The following is a 20908-nucleotide window of genomic DNA, read 5'->3' as shown; positions in this document are numbered from 1 at the left end:
AGATTTCCATTATAAGTTGTCAAATGAAATTATGATAGTTCCACAATTCTAACATTTGGGTGCCTTGGCACCGATAGGTGGTGTGGAGGTGCTCCCATGAGAGTAATATAAGGTAAAGTATGAAGAGGTGAAGAAGAAAGCACTCTTTGTTTGGGGGCACAAGGATGCCTACACAAAAGAGGCATATAGACAGCTTCTAGATAAGACCTGTTATCAGCAAATGATGTTCAACCCCACCGATAATTTCAGAATAACATACATGAGACTGATAGATGAAGCACAAAATAAAAGGCACCATTACAAACAGTAAGCATGCCTTCCTAAAAGTGGAGAATCACACATTCTATATGCTGCCTAAAATGCATAAAAAATTGAAAAACCCACCTGGAGGACCGATTGTGTCGGGCATAGGAGGCCTACTGGAGCTTGCAAGCCTTTTTATAGACCATCATCTGAGACACCACATCCATATGTTGACATCATATGTCTAGGACACATGTGATGTTTTGTGTAAATTGAATGACATCTCTTTGGACTCAATCCAATACCTGGCAACATTAGATGTTGGATCGCGAATATACCAGAATCAGTCATGATCAAGGCATGACAGCGATCAAATATTTCCTTAAATTATAGGGCATGGACGATTTTAAGAAGTTTTTCTGGAACTTCTGGACTTCGTTTTGCATAAAAACTATTTCACCTTTGACGATAAATTCTTCCTCCAAACCCGAGGAACAGCTTTGGGCACGGCATGTGGGCCCACATATGCCAACTTGTTCCTTGGGTGGTGGGAGAGAGAGATTGTCTTCAATGAGTCTAACGATAAATACAGCCACCAGATCATCACCTATTTAAGATACATAGATGATATTTTTCTAATCTGGCAGGGAGAAGAAAAAGACCTACACAAATTTATTAAAATCCTGACCACCAATACATTAAATCTTAGACTCACTCATGATCAACCAGACGGAAGCCACCTTTTTGGATTTACAAATCTATCCCAGTAAGGAGGGTAACATCCACACCAAACTTTTCAGAAAAGAAACAGTCACAAATAATATCTTACACAAAGAGAGCTCACATTTTCCCCCAACAATTAAGAATCGGTACTTGTGTATTATCACTGTGCGCATTGTATCGCAGACCATTAGGCATGCGAAGGTATGCGATATTGCGCGATGTCCCGCAATGGCATACAATTTAAAAATTGTATGCCATTGTATATGGCATACAATGCGATGCGATTTAAAGTTGTATAAGCACCCTAATGGGTCCTAATGAGTGCTTACAATCTTAAAAGCACCCCCACGTCACCCCCCAGTATAAACATCAACCCCATCAACCCCCACTATCCACGTCGGCGTGGAGTTGATTTTATTTAGTATGGCGAGCCACCGAGACCGAAGCGTGGCGAGCGCAGAGAGCCCCGCGAGGGGGCGCGTATAACTTCACAGGTATACGAGTCCCCTCGTGGGGCGCGCTGCGCACGCCACGCTTCTGGCTCGGTGGCTCGCTGCGCTCGCCACACTATATAAGATCAACTCCACGCCGACATGGATAGTGGGGGAATAAAAAGGTCGGAGGACGCGTACTGCCGCCCCTTGTGGGCTCGCTGCACTCGCCACGCTTCGGGTTCACGTTAATAATGGGGGGTGACGTGGGGGTGCTTTTAAGATTGTAAGCGCCCATTAGGGTGCTTATACAATTCAAAATCGCATAGGGGTTTTTAATCGCATCGCATCGCATGCCATCGATGTATGGCATGCAATGCGATGAAAAATCGCGCGACTAATTATCGTGATAATACACAAGTACCAGAATCTTCCAAAGGGCGAATTTCTTCGCATAAGAAGAAATTTCACCACCAGGGAAAATTTTGAAACTAAAAGTATTGAATTAATGAGAAGACTCCAAGATAGGGGGTATAGCAAAAGATTGTTAAAGACAGCTAAGTTCCAAGCACTCAAAATGGACAGAGATGAACTCATCTTTCCCAAAAACAAAGTAGACAAATGACATGGAATGGAGAAAATTACAAGGCATGGTAACAAAACACTGGAGTGTTCTTTTTGCAGATAATGATCTAAAGGAAATTCTCCCCAAAAAAACAGCCTTCAGTTGGAGACGTTCTCCCAACCTGAGGGATAAATTGGTACAAAGCCATTTCCAAAGGACACCTAAAAGAAAATCTAAACTGAAGGGACCTTACCATGTAACAAGTGCAAAGCATGTACCTACATTAAATAAATCAATCAAATAGTTGATAAACATGGCAAAAAACCCTCTATTAAACAGTTCATGAGCTACAGCTACATAGGTATACTATACTGCCTAGAGTGTCCGTGCAACCTACGTTATGTGGGAATGACAAAATGGGCTTTTAAACAAAGATTACTGGAACACATTGGCAACATTCGGAATGCCAAGACAGATCTTTCAAAATCCAGAAAACTCACGTCAGTAGCCCGCTATTTCTTAGGCAAACCGGATGACTTAAAAGCCTTCGGTTTAGAGCAAATCAAAGGAGGTGATGCAACCAAAGAATTGCTTCAAAAAGAATGCAAATGGATATTCAACCTCAATACAGTCAGTCCTCATGGTCTAAATGAGAATACCAACTACACTTCGTTCCTACAGATGGAGTAGGTCCCATCCTTGCTACTTATGGCGAGAGTTTCGCCAGCTGGCAATGGCTGGCCACGGCGCCCGCCATCTCAATACATTTTAAATGCTTGGCGATTCGCCGTGGCGTCTCCGGATGAGTGCAATACCAGTGATCATCCACCAGATGTCACTTTTGAAAACCTCTTTGCGCATGCGTAAAATTTATGCTGCAGCGCGTGCATGAAGCGCAGGAACTACAGTAAATAATTTATTGTCCCTGGCAAGCCTAGTCAGCGCCTCTCTCACACCGCCGGCACGAGCATGATCCCGTCTCTTTGAAGGAGAGGATCATGCTGACAGGGGCGGAGAGGTGCTGCATTTGTTTGACACGAAGGAGCGTCTCTGACGGACGCTCTTGCGACCCAGTTGCACAGACGTTCCAGTAATGAGACGCTTTTGCGTCTGAGTTGTTATTACGGCAGGGTACTACAGTAAAGTACTTTACTACTATTGTGCTGTGTCCACCAAGCTGTACTGTTCTATAGATAGTGTACACACTAATAAATAAAAACCTCTCTTATTAACTAGCCATTAAGTTCTTCTATTTTTTTCTTGTCCTCACATGTTCAATACAACTGTTTTTCTTTTTAGAACTCATAAGAGACCACCTTGTTGTATATATGCCATAAGTGCACTAGATCTGAATACATTTCTCTACCCAAAAATACTGTCTGACTTGTGCACTTAACCAAGAGTATGGGCCAAAATATTATAAACTTATCACTTTCTGAACACCATTCTAGTTGGTCAAACTCACACAAGGTCATCATTAATACATACATAATGCCAACATACAGCATTATTATTAAAAAATGTTTCCCTTTTTCCATTTCACCTGCTTTACCCCTTATATCTATTACAAACCCTTTCCACCCCACCCCCCACCCCATTTTTTCAGTAATTCAAACATAGAAATATGATAAATATTCAATATATATTTGAAGATATGATATTTCATTAGTATAACCATAGGAATACTTATAATACCAGTCTCCAGGGAGCATTATTTACAGTCATATATCTATTAAAAGAATATTACACCGGGTTACTATATAGCTTGATTGGCATCACATGACCCTCTCATTCAAAACGGCAGCAGAGAATTTACACTCTGCCACCAGCACGCTTTTAGTTAATAGCCCTGCCGAGATAACTACGAGTGCTGTCCAGAGCCATCACGTAACCATGGCAGGATACCCTCCAACATTGGCCCATGCCATTAGGTACAAAATGCCCTATTCCTGAACTTCCCTGCCAGTGGCAGTTACAGAGGTTGGACTCCAGCACAGTTCTAAATTCACATCAACTGCCAGTGAGTCCAGGACAGTGATGTTTGAGGTGGCAGTAGGTGTGGCTCCCCTTTTTGAATATTGGACAGTGGTGCAGCCTTTACCTCTGCAACTGCCACTGTTAAAGAATCCAGAAACAGAGCATTTTGTACCTAATGGAATGGGCTATGTTGGAGGGTATGTGGAAACCGGCGTGCATGTGCAGAAAACATAGAGCCCCCATGACTAGCCGCCCGGATGTAACTGCTCTACCATGACAACCGGCGCATTAACGTCATCATCCCGCCGCCATCTCAGACTTCCCCACAGTGCCGTGTGGCTATGGCAACCGGCACACAGATGTCATCATGCCGCTGGTGCAGAGCGGCACCTGCTCCCGGCCTCCGTGCATTACCTAGGTAACTAATACACACCCACTAAGTATCATATCTACACGCCCCCCCCCCCTCCCCCTCCCTCTGACAAGTTAGGCTGACAAGCCTAACATTACCAGCACCTGCCAGACTGTCAGGACACTGGGGAAGCAGGACCACCGCGAAACAGCTGTTTGTCCACCTAACTGTCAGATAGGAGGTACCAGACTCCTATTGACTACTCCAGGCCCCGGGAGAGAGGACCTAGGGATCACTACTTACTCAGCCCAAACTCACATCTCTGGCTGATAAGGAATAGAAGAAGCTGCAGCAACTTTACTACCCTGGATAGTGGTAAGACCCTCTCAGGGTAACCCATATAGAATAGAATCAACTTTATTGGCTATGTGTGCTTGCGCACACTAGGATTTTTTTGTGGATTTACAGTGCAGCATCAGCAGGGATAGGGATGGGGGTGGGGGTGGGGGTGGGTGAAGGCGTTACATACATTACATTAAGACATTACATGCGGGGACCACATTCCTGCCGAGCAGCACAGCGCCTAGGCAGCCATCGGCGGCGCCACTGGTCACTGCAGCAGCCGGGTAGGTAACGGTATAAGCAGGGACAGTACAGTATCACACAGGGAACACATACCTGCCGATATGTTACTGCAAACAGCAGCTCTGCCTTATTCTACCTGTCTCTTATGATTTACCATTACTGTATGTGTGTGAATTTATACTATAATTTAACAACATTCTGGATAGAGACCAGAGACAAATACCCCTGTTGTTACTAAATTATACGGCCTACACACATACCGATTTTGGCCAGTGATATAGCATGCCAGATTTATCATAGCTGATTTCCTTTGAGCACAAAATCATCTATATCGCTTAGAATGTGCATAAATGTGTCAGCGATATGCCTCAGCGATTCTGCTTAGCGATTTAAGCATGCCAGATTCTTCTCAAGCATGGGAAAAATAAAAAAAATAAACTCATTTAAATAAAATAAAAATGGGCAGTTCAAAGGGCTTGTGGAGTTCCTATTTGTCTTTATATAGCGGTGGCCATTTTGTTAAAACATTACTGCATTTGCAGAGCTTGGAGTGCTGTTATTTTGTTTGGTCCTGACCTTATAAAGCTGTTCTTTTTTAACATGGATCACTACATGATGCATGATGAGGATGAGGTTCTTTTGCTGTACTGCCAGGGGCTTTGATATGGAGCAGAAAGCGCGTTGGCGCAGCAGGGAGCGCAGACTTGCTCGATCCTGCTGGGTGAAGCATTGGCTGCAGCATCGGAAGACCCGGTCTCACACACCGCTATTGCAAGAGATTCGGGAGAATAATCCCCAGGACTACAGGAATTCCCGGCGGATTACTATAGGGTTGGTGGTAGGGATACTGTGGTGAGGGTCCGCAAGATGCGTAATGCATCGGGTCGCGCATTAATTTCAGGTCATCAGGAATGTTTTTATCCTGGGCCCGAATTATTGCGTCGTACACGATGCGTTTGAATTTTCGACGGGTGTCGTCATCCATTGAACGCATCTCAGAGTCTACTGTATTTGAAAACTGCCGAATTGAATCAATAGGCTTATTAACCCCTTCATGACAGAGCCAGTTTTTGCCTTTCTGACAGAGCCCTTTTTTTCAAATCTGGCATGTATCACTTAAGTGGGGATAACTTTTTTTTGCTTTTACTTATCCCAGTGATTTTGAGATTGTTTTCTCGTGACACATTGTACTTCAAGTTAGTGGTAAATTTTCGTCGATACAGTCTGTGTTTTTTTGTGAAAAATACCAAAATGTCGTAAAAAAATGGAAAATTTAGCGATTTGCAAAATGTTAAATTTTCTGCTTGTGAGACAAATAATCTTACCACTCAAAAAAGTGAATAACTAACATAGACCATATGTCTACTTTATGTTGCCATCATTATTTCAACCTCATTTTCATTTTTTTGGACACTAGGAGGCTTAAAATATGAATAGCAAATTCTCAAATTTTCAAGAAAATTTCAAACTCTGATTTTTTTAGGGACCAGGTCAGTTATGATGTGACTTTGAGTGACTTGTATGTGAGACACCCCCATAAATGATGCCATTTCAAAAACTGCACCCCTCACAGTATTCAAAACAGCATTTTGGAAGTTTGTTAACCCTTTAGGTGTTTCACAGAAATTAAAAGAAAGTGTAGGTGAAATTTCAAAATTTCATTTTTTTTGCAGATTTGCAATTTTAATACATTTTTCTAAGGAACACAGTACATTTTACTAGAGAAATGTGACTAAAAATTGATTCCCCCAATTCTTTGGTTTTCATAAATATCCTATATGTGGCCCTAGTGTGCACGGTGACCAAACCACAGGCTTCATAATAGAAGGAGCACCTACTTGATTTTGGAGCCTCCTTTTTATGAGATTATTTTTTAGGCACAATGTAGGTTTCTAGGCACCATAAGATGCTAAAAGTTAGGTACCCCCCCACAAGTGACCCCATTTTGCAAACTACACCCTTCAGGGAATTCATCTAGGGGTATAGTGTACATTTCAAACCCCCAGGGGTTTCACCAATTGTGGTACAACTGGGCAGTGAAAATGAAAAAAAATTAATTTTTCATTTTCACAGCTCAGTTGTATCAAAATTGGTGAAACCCCGGGGGGTTTGAAATGTACACTATACCCCTTGATGAATTCCCTGAAGGGTGTAGTTTGCAAAATGGGGTCACTTGTGGGGGGGTTCCACTGTATGGGTGTTTCGGGGGTCATTCAACCAGAATCTGTGCTGCAAAATCCAAAAATCACTCCTTCCCTTCTGAGTCCTGCCATGCACCCAACTGGTATTTTTTGGTCACACGTGAGGCATTGCCGTACTCGGGAGAAATTGGGGCACAGATTTTGGGGTGCTTTGTCTCCTTCATTCCTTGTGAAAATGAAAAATTTTGAGCCAGATCTGCATTTTTGTGTAAAAAAATGTAATTTTTTACAGAAAAATGCAGTTCTGGCTCAAAATTTTTTATTTTCACAAGGAATGAAGGAGACAAAGCACCCCAAAATCTGTGCCCCAATTTCTCCCGAGTACGGCAATGCCTCACGTGTGACCAAAAAATACCAGTTGGGTGCATGGCAGGACTCAGAAGGGAAGGAGTGATTTTTGGTGGCGGAATGAATGGTGGGTGCTATGTCGCATTAGCAAGACCCCCGAAGCACCAATACAGTGGAACCCCCCCACAAGTGACCCCATTTTAGTCACCAGCTTTGGGAGGGGGGCTGGCGCTGCGGCTGGCGGGGGGGTGGGAGGGGTGCTGGCGCTGCGGCAGCCGGGTGGGTGGGAGGGAGGGGGGCTGCCGGGTGGGAGGGGGGGGGGGGCTGGCGATCGGTGGGGTATATACACACACACACACACACACACACATATATATATATAAATATATATATATGTGTGTATATATGTATATATATATATATATTTATATATATACATATATATACACACACACATATATATATATATATATATATATATATATATATATGTGTGTGTGTATGTATATATATATATATATATATATATATACATATATTTTCAGTGCATATATTTTATTGTAAACCTTTTTCAGCAGCTTGATGCTGCTGCTGCTGCTGCGGGGGGGAGGGGGGAGGAGGGCAGCGCTGCGTGCGCTCCAGACGCTCCGGGGGAGCCGTTGGAGCCGCTGCTGCTGCCGGGTGAGTGCCCGGCGGGTGCGAGGGGTGGGCTGCACATCGGTGGTGATCGGTGCTGTACCTGACAGCACCGATCACCACCGATCCCTGTGTTACCGAGCGGCTTAGCCGCCGGTAACACAGGAAACGCTGTGAATGGCTGTTCAGATTTGAACAGCCAATCACAGCGATCGCCGACCGGGGGGGGCACCCCTGCCCCCCCTGGGCGGCGAGGGGGGATGTCTGCTGTCAGGGACAGCAGACATCACCTAACTGTCACTGCGTCTCTAGACGCAGTGACAGTTAGAAGTCATGACGTATATATACGTCATGTGTCGGTAAGTACTTCCCGACCATGACGTATATATACGTCAAATGTCGTGAAGGGGTTAAGCCTTGCCTCCGCAAATTGAAAAAATTGCTCAGAGCTGCCGGCTACAGATTTTTTGGCTGTCTTCTTCCTCTGCCTAAGTGGTTGCGTTGGCAGGGGGGTGGAGGTTGAGGTTTCTACTTCCTCACACTCAAGATCTGCAGCCTCTGTAGTCAAGGACGTCTCCACAAACAGCTCCGGAGTAGCATCCTGTAAAATAAAAAAACTGTTAGGACCATGAATAATGATGACATGTCGCATATCTACTGTATATGTGTTCAGACTTCCCAGATCCTGGCTCTCCTCCTCTTGACTAATTGAAGGCACAGGATCCATGCTATTCTGTCCATGCGTCTTCGATTCTTTCTCCAGCAGGAAGTGCATCTGGTCGTGGTACCATAACGTTGGCTTGTATACGTCATCGGCACCGGCTCCAGAACTCTGCGATTCAGTCACTTTTGCGTGCTCCTTCACAAAGACGGTCCTCAAATTCGCTATCTTCTTCTTCACACATTCCATGGTGGCATCACTTCTGTTGGCTTTAGCATAGGCCAGAAAAGCATTGTAGGCCTGATCCCTTTTCTGCTTGTTTGAAAAGTCTTTGCTGGTAATTTGCCACAGGCATTCATGGGCCCGATATATGTCGTTGAACCCAGTGGTGAATTTTTTAGATGAATTTTGCTTTGCCATTTCTGTGTGAATAATATGGTATAAAATGTAAATACATAATTAACATATATGCATCCACCATTATGTACATAAACAGTCCAAACTAGGTCAGCTTACAATCTATTGTCCCTACCACATGTACATGCACACACATTCACTGTTGTTTTTTTTTTTTTTGGGGGGGGGGGGTTGGAAAGACAATTTACCCCATCATAGACATGCAAGTGAACAACACATGACTGGCTTTTGCAATGTGCCATCACCCCAGGACATGCAAAAAATACCACATGACTGGCTTTTGCAGTGCGCCAACACACCAGGACATGCAAGTAAACATCCCTCCCCAAACAACATCATGCCCTGATACTTGCGCTGGGGGCCGGGGGTGCGGCGGCCAGCACATGACACCCTTACCCACAAGCATGCTTTTTTTATAACATTGGTGGCACAGTGGTTGCCTCACATCCCCCCAAACAACCTCCTGCCCATATTCTTGCGCGGGGGGGTCGGGGGTGTGGCGGGTGGAACATGACACACTCACCCATAAAGTTTACATTGGTGGCCACACACCTGTAATCATGCGTTGGTGGTGCATAGTGGATATCATAGTACTTACCAGCTCCGGAGGGTTCACAGCGCGTGTTCTCTGACAGCATCAGCATGTGGAGAATGGAGAGGAGGGCTCAGGGAGTGTCCAGATGAGGAAAATCGCTTGTCACTTGAGCACAAAAAAAAGACACCACACAAAAGGCGCCCGATATGCAGAGTCTTACTAAGATATATTACTAGATTGATGGGACATGCTCATTCTTTTTCTTATTGCGATACAGATGCGAGGGGCCGCGCATCTATATAGCTATAGCCTCCACACACACACCGGTGTATGCTTAGTTTCTAAGCGTGTGTAGAGGGAATAGGTCACCGAAGTGCCCTAGAGGGGCGCCTGGGAGGAGTTGTCTTGCTGGAGCTGTGGCTTCTAGATTTGGGAAGTCAAGCCCAAAAAAATGGAGTGCAAGAAAAGGGGAGGTGAAGCCGCGCTCCCTAATAACATGCAACAGGTGAGAATATGATTAGGTATACATTTATTAAAAAATAGTACGATTAAAAAGTTGGGATAAATCTTATATCCATAAACATATGTAAGTACCACAGAAATAAAAATGAGAGCAGGGATAGTCACCCACAGTTCAGACGTATAATGTCCTGTGTCCGTTCCTATAATACCTCCGGATTATTGTCCCATTTGTAGGTGCCAATGGAGGTAGACTTGTTTAGGAGAGATGCTGATCTCCAACCCAGGGAGCGCCTGTTGTTGTGAGGTGCTCTATCTGGTGTGCATGGAAGTGCTGTCCCTTGCTTTCTGGCTGTGGGTATAAATTCCGGAGGCTGGTTGGGTTGCAGGGGATATAGAATGAGGCGTCTGGATATTTGGGTGTCCTTGCTCTCCTCCACCAATGCGTTTCGCTAGAAAGCTTTTTCAAGGTGCTACCTGGAGTACCTGCTATCAGTGTTTTATACCCTCTATAATGGGAATAACAATTGCCACCTGTTGCATGTTAATTAAAAAATCAAATCCCTTTCACAAATTCTATATATGCTCATATCAGTGTGAATAGGAGACAAAACCAAATTTTTACATATTTTTCAGGTTTAAAAACGAGTATTGTAAAGTACATAAAAGCTTAGAAATGTACAAAGTACTACAAGACCTGTTTCCGGATATCCGGTTTCATCATTTCCGAGTCTGGTGTGAACCGCACATGCGTTCCACCAATACTTAGTATAGTATCTCCGCACTCAGGCTATTTCTGCCCTTTTCCAAAATGGTGGATTACGAGCTTCCGGGTAATACACGCCGGAGCTATCTATTCCTCCAAGCTCTATTTGTAATAGAGGGGAGAGTGTTGCCTTATTCTTTATTCCTCCTCTCCTGAGGGCCCAATAATAGTGTTAATAGTTCCGCTTTATAATTTGGTATAGCTGCACCTTCTATTCGTGGTGCGCATGTGCGATTGTACAGAGTTCATAAAATATGCAGAATATTAGATCCAATCAGTATGGGTATATCTTTTGGTCTGGATATTAGGGGTAATGCATATTTAGACATAATATACATATAAGAAATAATAATAATTCATAAATTATAATAAATATTGCATATTAGAAGGAGTAAAGTCATATTTATAGTACGAATAACACTTTTATACATCTATAAAAAAGGAAATAAAAATAAATATAAATATACGAATAAGGAGATTGATACATAGGAATATCCATAGAGAGATGAACTATTAGGTCTATAGGGTCATACACAGAGATTTTCTTTTTCCATTTCATAATCATATGTTTATACAGAGAAACCACTCCCCTTACCACATTTTCACACATTAGTTGGAGTTACTATGGTGTCAATTCCTTATATTCATTGTTCTTTTTTCATAGTTTACACTATGTAGTCAGGTAGTTGATCATTGTACGTGGCGGAAGGAATTCTTTAAAATTTTTGTTTTTGGAGTAGGGGACATTCCCTTCTAATTATTCGACAGATCTAATACAGTCTAACATAAAACATGGGGGACGGGGGAGGGGGGGTTTAGCGTGAACGCTGAAGGGGAGGAGGTGTAGGAATTTCCTGAAGGGGGGAGGGGGGTTGGCCTGAAAGCAAGGTTATGTAGAGCTAGTCACCATGTATATTCAATCATAGAGGTACTTATTCATATAGAGTATGGGGTCTCTAAATCACCGTATTCAGCTCAACGACTTCATTCAACCTCCCCGGGTGTATGGAATCCATTTTGTACATCCAATACACCTCTTGTCTGCATAAGGTTTTGTATCGGTCTCCTCCACGGGGGGTTCTTTTGACATGTTCCAGGCCGACTAGTCTTAAGCTCTTAGGATCCCCTCCATGGCATTCACAAAAATGGCGGGAGACACTGTGTGTCTGTATGTGTTTCATTATATTCCGTCTACAGTATGGCCCTTATTCAGATCTGATCGCAGTTCAAATCTGTTCTCAAAATGAGCAAAACCATGTGTACTGTAGGTGGGGCAGATGTAACATGTATAAAGAGAGTTAGAATTGGGTTGGGTGTGTTGAAACTGAAATCTAAATTGCAATGTAGAAATAATACAGCCAGTATTTACCCTGCACATAAACAAAATAACTCACCCAAATCTAACTATCTCTGCACATGTTACATCTGCCCCACCTGCAGTGCACATGGTTTTGCGCATTTTGAGAACAAATTTGTACTGCGATCAGATCTGAATAAGGGCCTATGTTCTAAAAAATGGATCTTGATCTTCTGTGTAGTGCGTCCTATATAGTGGAGTTTGCACTCACAACTTAACATATAGATGATGTAGCTGGTGTTGCAGTTAATGAAACTATCCATCTTTACACTCGTGCCTTCTCTATCTTCTATGGAGTGGCAACCTCTAGATTCAGGGCCGGCTCTACCACTAGGCAGCTTTAGGCAGCTGCCTAGGGCGCCAGGATCTAGGGGGGCGCCACCAAGTCTGCCTATCAAAATATCAAGGATGTCTGTGAGGATCCTTGTTGTACTTAACGACCTCACCTCCATACTTTCTCTTGAGGCATACTTCCCTATTTTGCTGCCCCCTTCCTGTACTCTGTTGTGGGTGGCAAAGGAGAGGGTTCTGGGGTCCCCCAGAGAAAGCAGGGGTCTTGTCCACTTGCCTGGGTGGCTGGGAGGACCACTGAATTTTGGAAGGCTCCCTGCCATTCCAGAATGTTAGGCAAGTATGGATTAAGGGGTTGTAAAATTGTTATTGGTGGCAGTATGGGGGTGGGGGGGTGGGGGGGTGGGGGGGGGGGCGGCAGTAGGTTGAAGTTTTGCCTAGGGTGCTGAGAAGCCTTACACCGGCCCTGTCTAGATTCAATATATTCACAGGTTATACATCTCGATGCACCGCACCTGAAGAAGCCTTTCGGTTGGGCCTTCTTTCTAAGCGACCTAGACAAATCGCTTAGAAAATGGCTCAAAATCGGTATGTGTGTAGGCCCCATTAGTCTTTACTTGCTCAGTCACCCAGTGATTCAAAATAACCGATATTTGACTGCATACTATTAACGAACTTCAAAAAATTACAATTGCTACATATTTCTTAGATCTTTTCCATTTTTTTCAATTTCCCCCCAAATTTTTTCTCCTGCACGTATTTATCTTTCTGATACAGTACACCAGTGACGAAATACACCGCTCATCGCCCATCAATGCTAGAAAGCACATGGGCGAAAGCAGCTTGAACAGTAGTCCAATGGTGCAACAGACTCTTTTTTACCTGTAATCACTTTCTGGGTAAATCTAGTTAGGATTGAGGATTCATCTCCTTGCAAAGGCACATACCAATTAGGGGGGTCTCCACTCTAACGTAAAGAGAAAACACCCACTATTTTCCATATCCATATCTGCTACTGTCACACGGATTGACCCACTCAATTGTGGGGATTGGTTAAGCCAATCCAGATATAACAATCAGCAGCAGTTACCGTGCAGGGATATATTAAACACCTATCTATTTCTTCTGCATTTTTCTATCACTGGAATCAAATTCTATAATTAAGGCCACTAGATGGCACCAGAGTGACAGAAAGCAATGTGTAATTATTAAAGACTAAATATACTGTATCTGTCTCCATATAATCCTATAGATCCTCCCAGGTAATAGGGGACAATCGATTATTGAAAACCTACACTATTGTGACTTAAGCTATTCGCGGTCCACCATACCCATTGTGGTATTTATTCAATGTCAGATTGACAGTCCTCTACTTATGAGTGAACTCTAATTGGATATCTCAGTACGCTATCATCTGATAAAGCTGATTTACAGTATACACTTCTGACAGAGATCATTGTGTACTTGTTTCCTAGCACGGCGCCCATCGTAGGTGATCGCATACCTTAACTTAAGGTATGCGATGGACGCAACCGACACGATTTTTCTGCTATTTTTAGCCTTTTCCTGACAATTAAAAAATCGCGTCCATCGCATACCTTAAGTTAAGGTCCCGATGCGTTCGACGAGACCGACGCAATTTAACATTGAATGCATTGTATTCAATGTTAAATTCCTATGTAAAATTGGATCCATTGTACGCCATTATAATACAATGCGACCGATGCGATGGACCCGATTTTACATAGGGAACAATGTTAAATGGCCCCGATTTTTGATTGTATACCCACCCTGATGGGTAATTTGTATGTGAAATGGCCCCCATTGTTAACGCCACCCCACGATGTATGCCAACCCGAAGCGTGGCAAGCGCAGCAAGCCCGCAAGGGGCGGCGGTACGCGTCCTCCGACCTTTTCATACCCCCACTATCCACGTCGGCATGGAGTTGTTTTTATATAGTGTGGCGAGTGCAGCGAGCCTCCGAGACAGAAGCCTGGTGAGTGCTGCACTCGCCACGCTATATAAGATCAACTTCACGCCGACGTGGATAGTGGGGGTATGAAAAGGTCAGAGGACGCGTACCGCCGCCCCTCGCGGGCTCGCTGCGCTCGCCACGCTTCGGGTTAGCGTTCATCGTGGGGTGGCGTTAACAATGGGGGGCATTTGACCCATCAGGGTGGGTATACAATTAAAATTGGGGTCTAGGGGTCATTTTACATTGGGTCCAATGGAAAATCGGGTCTCACAGACCATTTTACATTGGTTCCAATGTAAAAATTCGGGTCGGTCGCGTCGATCGCATCGCATGCGATTTGGTTGCATGCGATGCGATCTACGGGATTTTTTAACACCCGATGGATACAATTAAAATCGTTGGCGCCGTGCTAGGAAACAAGTACCGGTCATTGATACATTGTGTATCATGTACCATGTTTTGTATGCAGTGACGTGCGGTGAGATCAGTGGTTGGTGAGGCACTGCCAGCAGACTTGGTGCAGGGGAGTGGCGGGTACTACAAACATCAATGGTGCCATAGCAGCCGCATCCTGTAGTAGTAATGCCACTTCGCTCAACAGCCACAGTGGTACCCTGATATGCAGTACACAACAGTAATACACCTTATACACAGAATGCTAGCCTCACACTAATAATGTCCTTATACACATATTGCCACACAATAAAGCCCTTACACATATGGCACACCTTATTAATGTATTTTTACACATTATGCCACACTTTATTAATCCCCTAATAAAAAAAATTCCCCCATACACAAACTGTTTGCTACACATTATGCTCTTTCTCACATAATGCACCTTACACAGATGCCCCACATTATTTATGCCCTTATACACATAATGCCCGTTACCCTGACTGTATGCCCCACATTTTTAATAGGCTGTACTCAAAATTGCCCTGTACACATATGCCCCACATTATTATTACCCTTATACACGACACATAATGCCCCATACACATATGCCCCACATTATTAATGCCCTTATGCACATGACACATTATGCCCCCCCCCCCCCCACATTATTAAATTCACATATACACATAATTCCCTTTACATATGCCTCAAATTGTTAAATGCCTTTTTACACATTATGCCCCACATAATGCTTCTTACATGTGCCCCACATTATTAAAGGCCCTTTTACGCAGAATGCCCCTTATACAAATCCCCCAGCCTCCACATAGTTTCAAGACCACCAACCCTGAACAGCACATCAGCACCCTTGCCCACATTGCCAGCCCCCCCACCCCCTGCTCCTCGGGATCCAACATACGGCACCCAGTACCTGCTGCTGAAATCCCATTTCCCGTCTGCCCAGTCCCTGCCCTGGGGCTGTCACTTACATCTCGTCTTGGTCCTCAGGCTCCAGGCACGGCTCCTGGGTTCTCCGGCTGGAAGCATGTCCCCTATGTAGCGCCCCCCCGCTTGGTGCACACAGAAGAGGTGTCCATGCAGTCGCTGGGTGGGGAAGGAGGGGGGGTTGCAGAGGTCCGTGCAGTCGCCGGGTGGGTACAGACCTCTGACCCACACAGGGGGTGTGCAGACCTTCACTCCGCACAGGGGGTGTGCGGAGGTTTCATCATGCGCACGCCGGGGGGGAGGTGTGGGTATCCGTGCAGCCGTCAGGAAAGGGGGGGGGGGGGTGTGCGGAAGTCACTGCACCCGCCGGGTGGGAAAGGGGGTTGGGGGGGATGTGCGGCGGTTTCATCATGCCCACGCTGGCGGAGGGGGGAGGTGTGAGAGTCCGTGCAGCTGCCGGGTGGGGAAGGGGAGGGGGGTGGACGTCTGTACCCAGTTCAGCTGGCCTGGGTTGCGTCTGCTGCGCTGACCAATCGCAGCTGCCTCTCTGACAGGGGCATGCTTTGAAAGCATGTCCCTGTCACTGAGGCACCACTATAGGTGCCGCTTATAGAGTTTTTTTAATGGGATTTTGCAGCCTGGTACTTGGCCCTGCCCCCTGCCCGCCCCTTGTTCCTTCAACCTTAACATTGAGAGCCAGAGGCACTGCTCTAGGTGCCTCCGAAATAGTAATGCAACACAGTATGGTGTCAAAGTGAATAGATTAATATAAAGCAGATACTTATGACACATAATATGTGTCATAAGTTTATACTTTATATTATTTTATTATGTTTATCACTAATGAGAGGGGAGGCACTGCTTCCCCTGCCTCCCCTGACTGCACGTCCCTGTTTGTATGTCATGTGTGTGTTTGTCTCATTATGACGAAATCGCCATAATCTTCTTTTAAATAATTATATTATTAAACGTTAAGTTTTAAACAAGTGTGCCCCCAAACAAAGAGAGTTCTTTCTTCTTCACCTCTTCAATCCATATGAATGCAGCAGCAAGTGTATTAGTGCAGATATAGTTAACCAATGGGGTTAGTTCTAAATAGATTTACATTAATGCCACATTATTCCGATGTAATTACAGTGTGGTTAAATCATGATCTGTATTAACACGTATAAAGCAAGCGGTTTTCCAGTTGATTTAGAGGTGCCAGAGTGGTAAGCTCACCTGCATTGCCCAGTTGCCTGTGCCGGCTGGGGTTGGATGATACTCAGTGGTGGGATTCAAATAAATTAACAACAGGTTCTATGTCCTAATGCCCATTACGCATAAAGCCACATGCCGTAATGCCAATTACCTATAAGGCCACACACCGTATACCCATTACACATTGTGCTACACACCGTGATGCCAGTTACACATTATGCCGCACACCATGATGCCCATTACATATTTCAAACATAAGTGCCACTTACCTACAGGCTCATTGCTAGGGGTGGGGGGTTTCTTGATGCCAGGAGCTTCATGCTGGATGCCAGGGGCTTCATGCTGGATGCCAAGGGGGTTTCATGCTCATTGCCAAGCGAAAATACATGCTGGTTGTCGAGGGGGAGTAAATTGCTCATTGTCAAGGGGGAATACATGCTGGTTGCCAAGGGGGAGTAAATTGCTCGTTGTCAAGGGGGAGTGAAATGCCGCCGCATCTTACTGCCGCGGACGCTCACATGGTGCTGTGACAGCCGGGCAGAGAGCTGCGTGCTGCCCGGCTGTATACTGAAAGCAGATCCATGGATATTTTGAATTCTCCCGCTGGACCGCGAGCCAATAGGAGCTTGCAGCCCGGCAGCCAATAATGAGCCACCACTGCCGCTCCTTATTGGCCTCTGGACCGCGAGCTTCTATTGGCTCGCGGCCCAGCGGTAGCATTCAAAAATAGCCGCAACCCGCTTTGTGTATACAGCCAGGCAGCATGCAGCTCTCTGGCCGGCTGTCACAGCTGCTTAAAGTACCTTGCGCGCGTCCACGGCAGTCCTTAGCAAACGGTTCTGCAGAACCGATCGTATATTAGGTATCGGTTCTGCAGAACCGGTGAGAACCGGCTGAATCCCACCACTGATGATACTGTATAAATTATAGTGGTCCTGTTCGGGAGGTGGGAGCTGTGTGAAGACGCTCATCTGCGGTACTGTCCAGCCATATGTCGGGACTGAATACTTTGTACTCCTATTGCCGGGTCTGGTGCAAGGAAAAACGGTGGTGAGGCGGCTATGTACTGCGGATTGTGCATGCGCCGTTCAGGGTGCCTGTCATCTGTATTCTATAGGCGCCGGGACCGTGATATCCCTTCTATGGGCTGTTGCCGAAGCAGCCCATAGAAGCTGACTACATGCGCTTGTGGCGGGGACCAGGAGGAGCAGCGGCGGCAGAGGGGGTGCCTGCATCGTGGCCAGCGGCAGCCCCCTCTTGCCATAAGGTACGAGCTGCCACTGCCGTAGTCAATACCCTATTATCAATGGTGACCATGTGATAGAGAATTTTTAATTTTTTTTGCCAGAAGCCAAATTCCTTTTAGTACTGTATGTTTTACTTTGCATTTGGGGTGTAAAAGAAAGCACTTGGAATTTAACTCAAGACCTCGGGGATGTAAGGCAAGGATGGTAGCTACTACCAGTTTCTGCAGTGTTTTAATAAAACATAATTCATATTTGCCACAAAAAAACATATCATAAAATACAAACAAAAATACAAACTGCTCGTTTGTATCAAACCTCCAATGGGCAAAATGTAGTAGGGTGCAATTTCTTTGGACATGTGTGGTTTTTGGCCAAAAACAGACGATTTCCCACATTTTCCAAAAATCGCACATATAATATAATGCGAATTGCAGTAAAATTTGCACTTCTCTGGCTGCATGTACCTCATGGACAAAAGCAGTGCTTGTGTTTACATTCTTGGGTCACAGACTACTCTTTATACTCCAATCAGCCTGGTGCCCACCACCCTGGGGCACCGGGGTCAACCCAGGGCTTCAGCTTGGGAATGTTTAACTCTGGAGGGGGGGACCCCTTTATTGGGGGGTCCCCGCTCCCCCAGGTTCCCTGTCCGGGCAGACCAGCCACAGGAATGAATTCTTTGGCTGGGGGAATTTGTATGAAAAGTTTCCCCCAGCTGTGGCATTACCCTGTTGGCTATTTGGGCCTGGTGCTGGTTGGCAAAATATAGCAGAACCCTACTCATTTTGCCTTCCCATATTTTGGGAACCAGGACCCGCCCCTGAGCCTGATGCTGTGTTTTTTGTTCCCTGAATTTCTAAAACCAGGATTGGCTTTTGGAGCCTGGGGCTAATTATGCTCCGGGGGGGGGGGGGGGGGGAGGGTGTTTAAAAAAAAATAACTTAATACCACACATTACCATCTATACCATCTAAAAGTCACACATTTTCCTTACTAAAAATTGCACTATATCGCATGCGAATGCTTATTTTGTCATAAAATTCGCACCCTATTACATTCGCGAATTTAACAAAAAATGGACAATTTTATTAACATTTGATTTCTGCAATTTTAAGCAGACACAGGTAATGCTATTGGTGCATATGTGCATCAGAAGGGGCTCGGAGAGGGGTGATGTAACTAATTACCCAGATAGTGGCTTGATAGAAGGGTCTGGTGGGGCTTTGCCCAGGATCAGTTGCTGTGGTAGACACTGTTCCCCTTTGCAGTGCTGCTAAACTTGTCATGTTAGTACAAATAATAATTTAGAATAAGGATTATTCTGGTGACTAGAAGCTGCACCTTACTGACCTGATAATCCAATTTTACCTCCCCTTTGGCCAGATGTACAGTATCAAGCTTCACAAAGTGATGAAATGGAGGGTGATAAACAACCAGCCAATCAGCTCCTACCTATCATGTTACAGGCTGGGTTTGAAAAATGACAGGTAGGATATATTGGCTGGGTGTTTATCACTCTCCACTTTATCACTTTTTGCAGCTTGATACATCTGGTCCTCAATGTAAAAGTATTCTTCACTGATATTATGCTGTCTGTTTTTTACAGGTCCTGTAAAAATGTCTGTGGGGTCTCGTGGCTGTGCCACTAAAAATATGTGTTCACTGGGCACCCACTCTGATACAATGTATGGAGCAACTGGTATAATGACTGTCATATGGTCATTGTCATGCCAGAATGCCGGCGTTCAGAAAACCAATATTCAGAATCATGCACAGAGGACAGAACTTTGAAAGTGATCAGGATGCTGATGCCGCAATATCAACAGTTGAAATCCCAAACCTAAGTATGTTGCGGTGGGTTATGGTCAGATTGAAGATGAGGGAATTAGGTGTAGACATCTGGCAGCTGGGATTGGATGTTTTAAGGAGTGTTTTGTGATCCTCCATCTACTTTTGTATTTTTGTGCTTTTTGCTTCCAGGTTTCCCTCTTCCTTGTTCTCTGCAGTTTTTATTTCACGTTTCAGTTTACAAATCTCCTGTAAAAGCTACAGCACCATTTATCGATGTAAGCTTACATAACTTGTAACGCTGGTTATATAGCACATTTCAAAAATAAAATGCAAAAATAATTTGTCTTTTTGTGGTTAATTCAGTTATATTTATTAATTAGCATATGGCTCTGCATTAAAATAAGGAGGGGATTCAATGACAGTACAGTTACAGTACATTCTAATTTATACAGACATCATTATTCCTGGAACCGACATCATTTCAGGACTATAATAAAAAAAAAAAAAAGTATTATAAAACAAACATATGTATGCGCTTGAACTAAACAAAAATGTGTATACAGTATGTGATATCTTGGGATCATGCTTAAGTCATCTTGGTATGTAGCTTTGCACTGCCGGAGCGTGTGGTTTCGACCCCTTAAACCTGAAGTGAGGAAGCAGCAATGTGGCACTGTGGGGGGGTGTTCTGGACAAGGCAGGTTGAAGGCTACCCTTAAAATGCGAGCACTTGCTACATAGCAAAGTGCACACATAATAATGATGCAACAGCAACATCTTGCGTTCACATAGTATTGTGGGATGGCCTTGTCCTATGACGGAACACCCCCCCCCGGGCCACCCCCCCCTGCACGCTGCAGAAG

At 44.7% G+C, this 20908-nt stretch overlaps 1 protein-coding gene across 1 annotated transcript in view; it reads left to right on the top strand.

The window, feature by feature from the left end:
- Positions 1-20384, top strand: part of LOC146042202 (phospholipase A2 inhibitor NAI-like) — a 74741-nt gene extending 54357 nt beyond the window's left edge. The window contains exon 5 of the mRNA XM_083162127.1: positions 19861-20384. Coding sequence (XP_083018253.1) covers positions 19861-20045 — 185 coding nt within the window. The 3' untranslated portion in view covers positions 20046-20384. The remainder of the gene's footprint in view (positions 1-19860) is intronic.
- Positions 20385-20908: the final 524 nt, after the last annotated feature.

This window comes from Crinia signifera, chromosome 19, assembly GCF_055691185.1.
Source record: "Crinia signifera chromosome 19, ASM5569118v1, whole genome shotgun sequence".
Classification (NCBI taxonomy): domain Eukaryota; kingdom Metazoa; phylum Chordata; class Amphibia; order Anura; family Myobatrachidae; genus Crinia; species Crinia signifera.
Note: the sequence above shows the minus strand (reverse complement) of the source record. Positions and strands in the feature narration are given on the sequence as shown.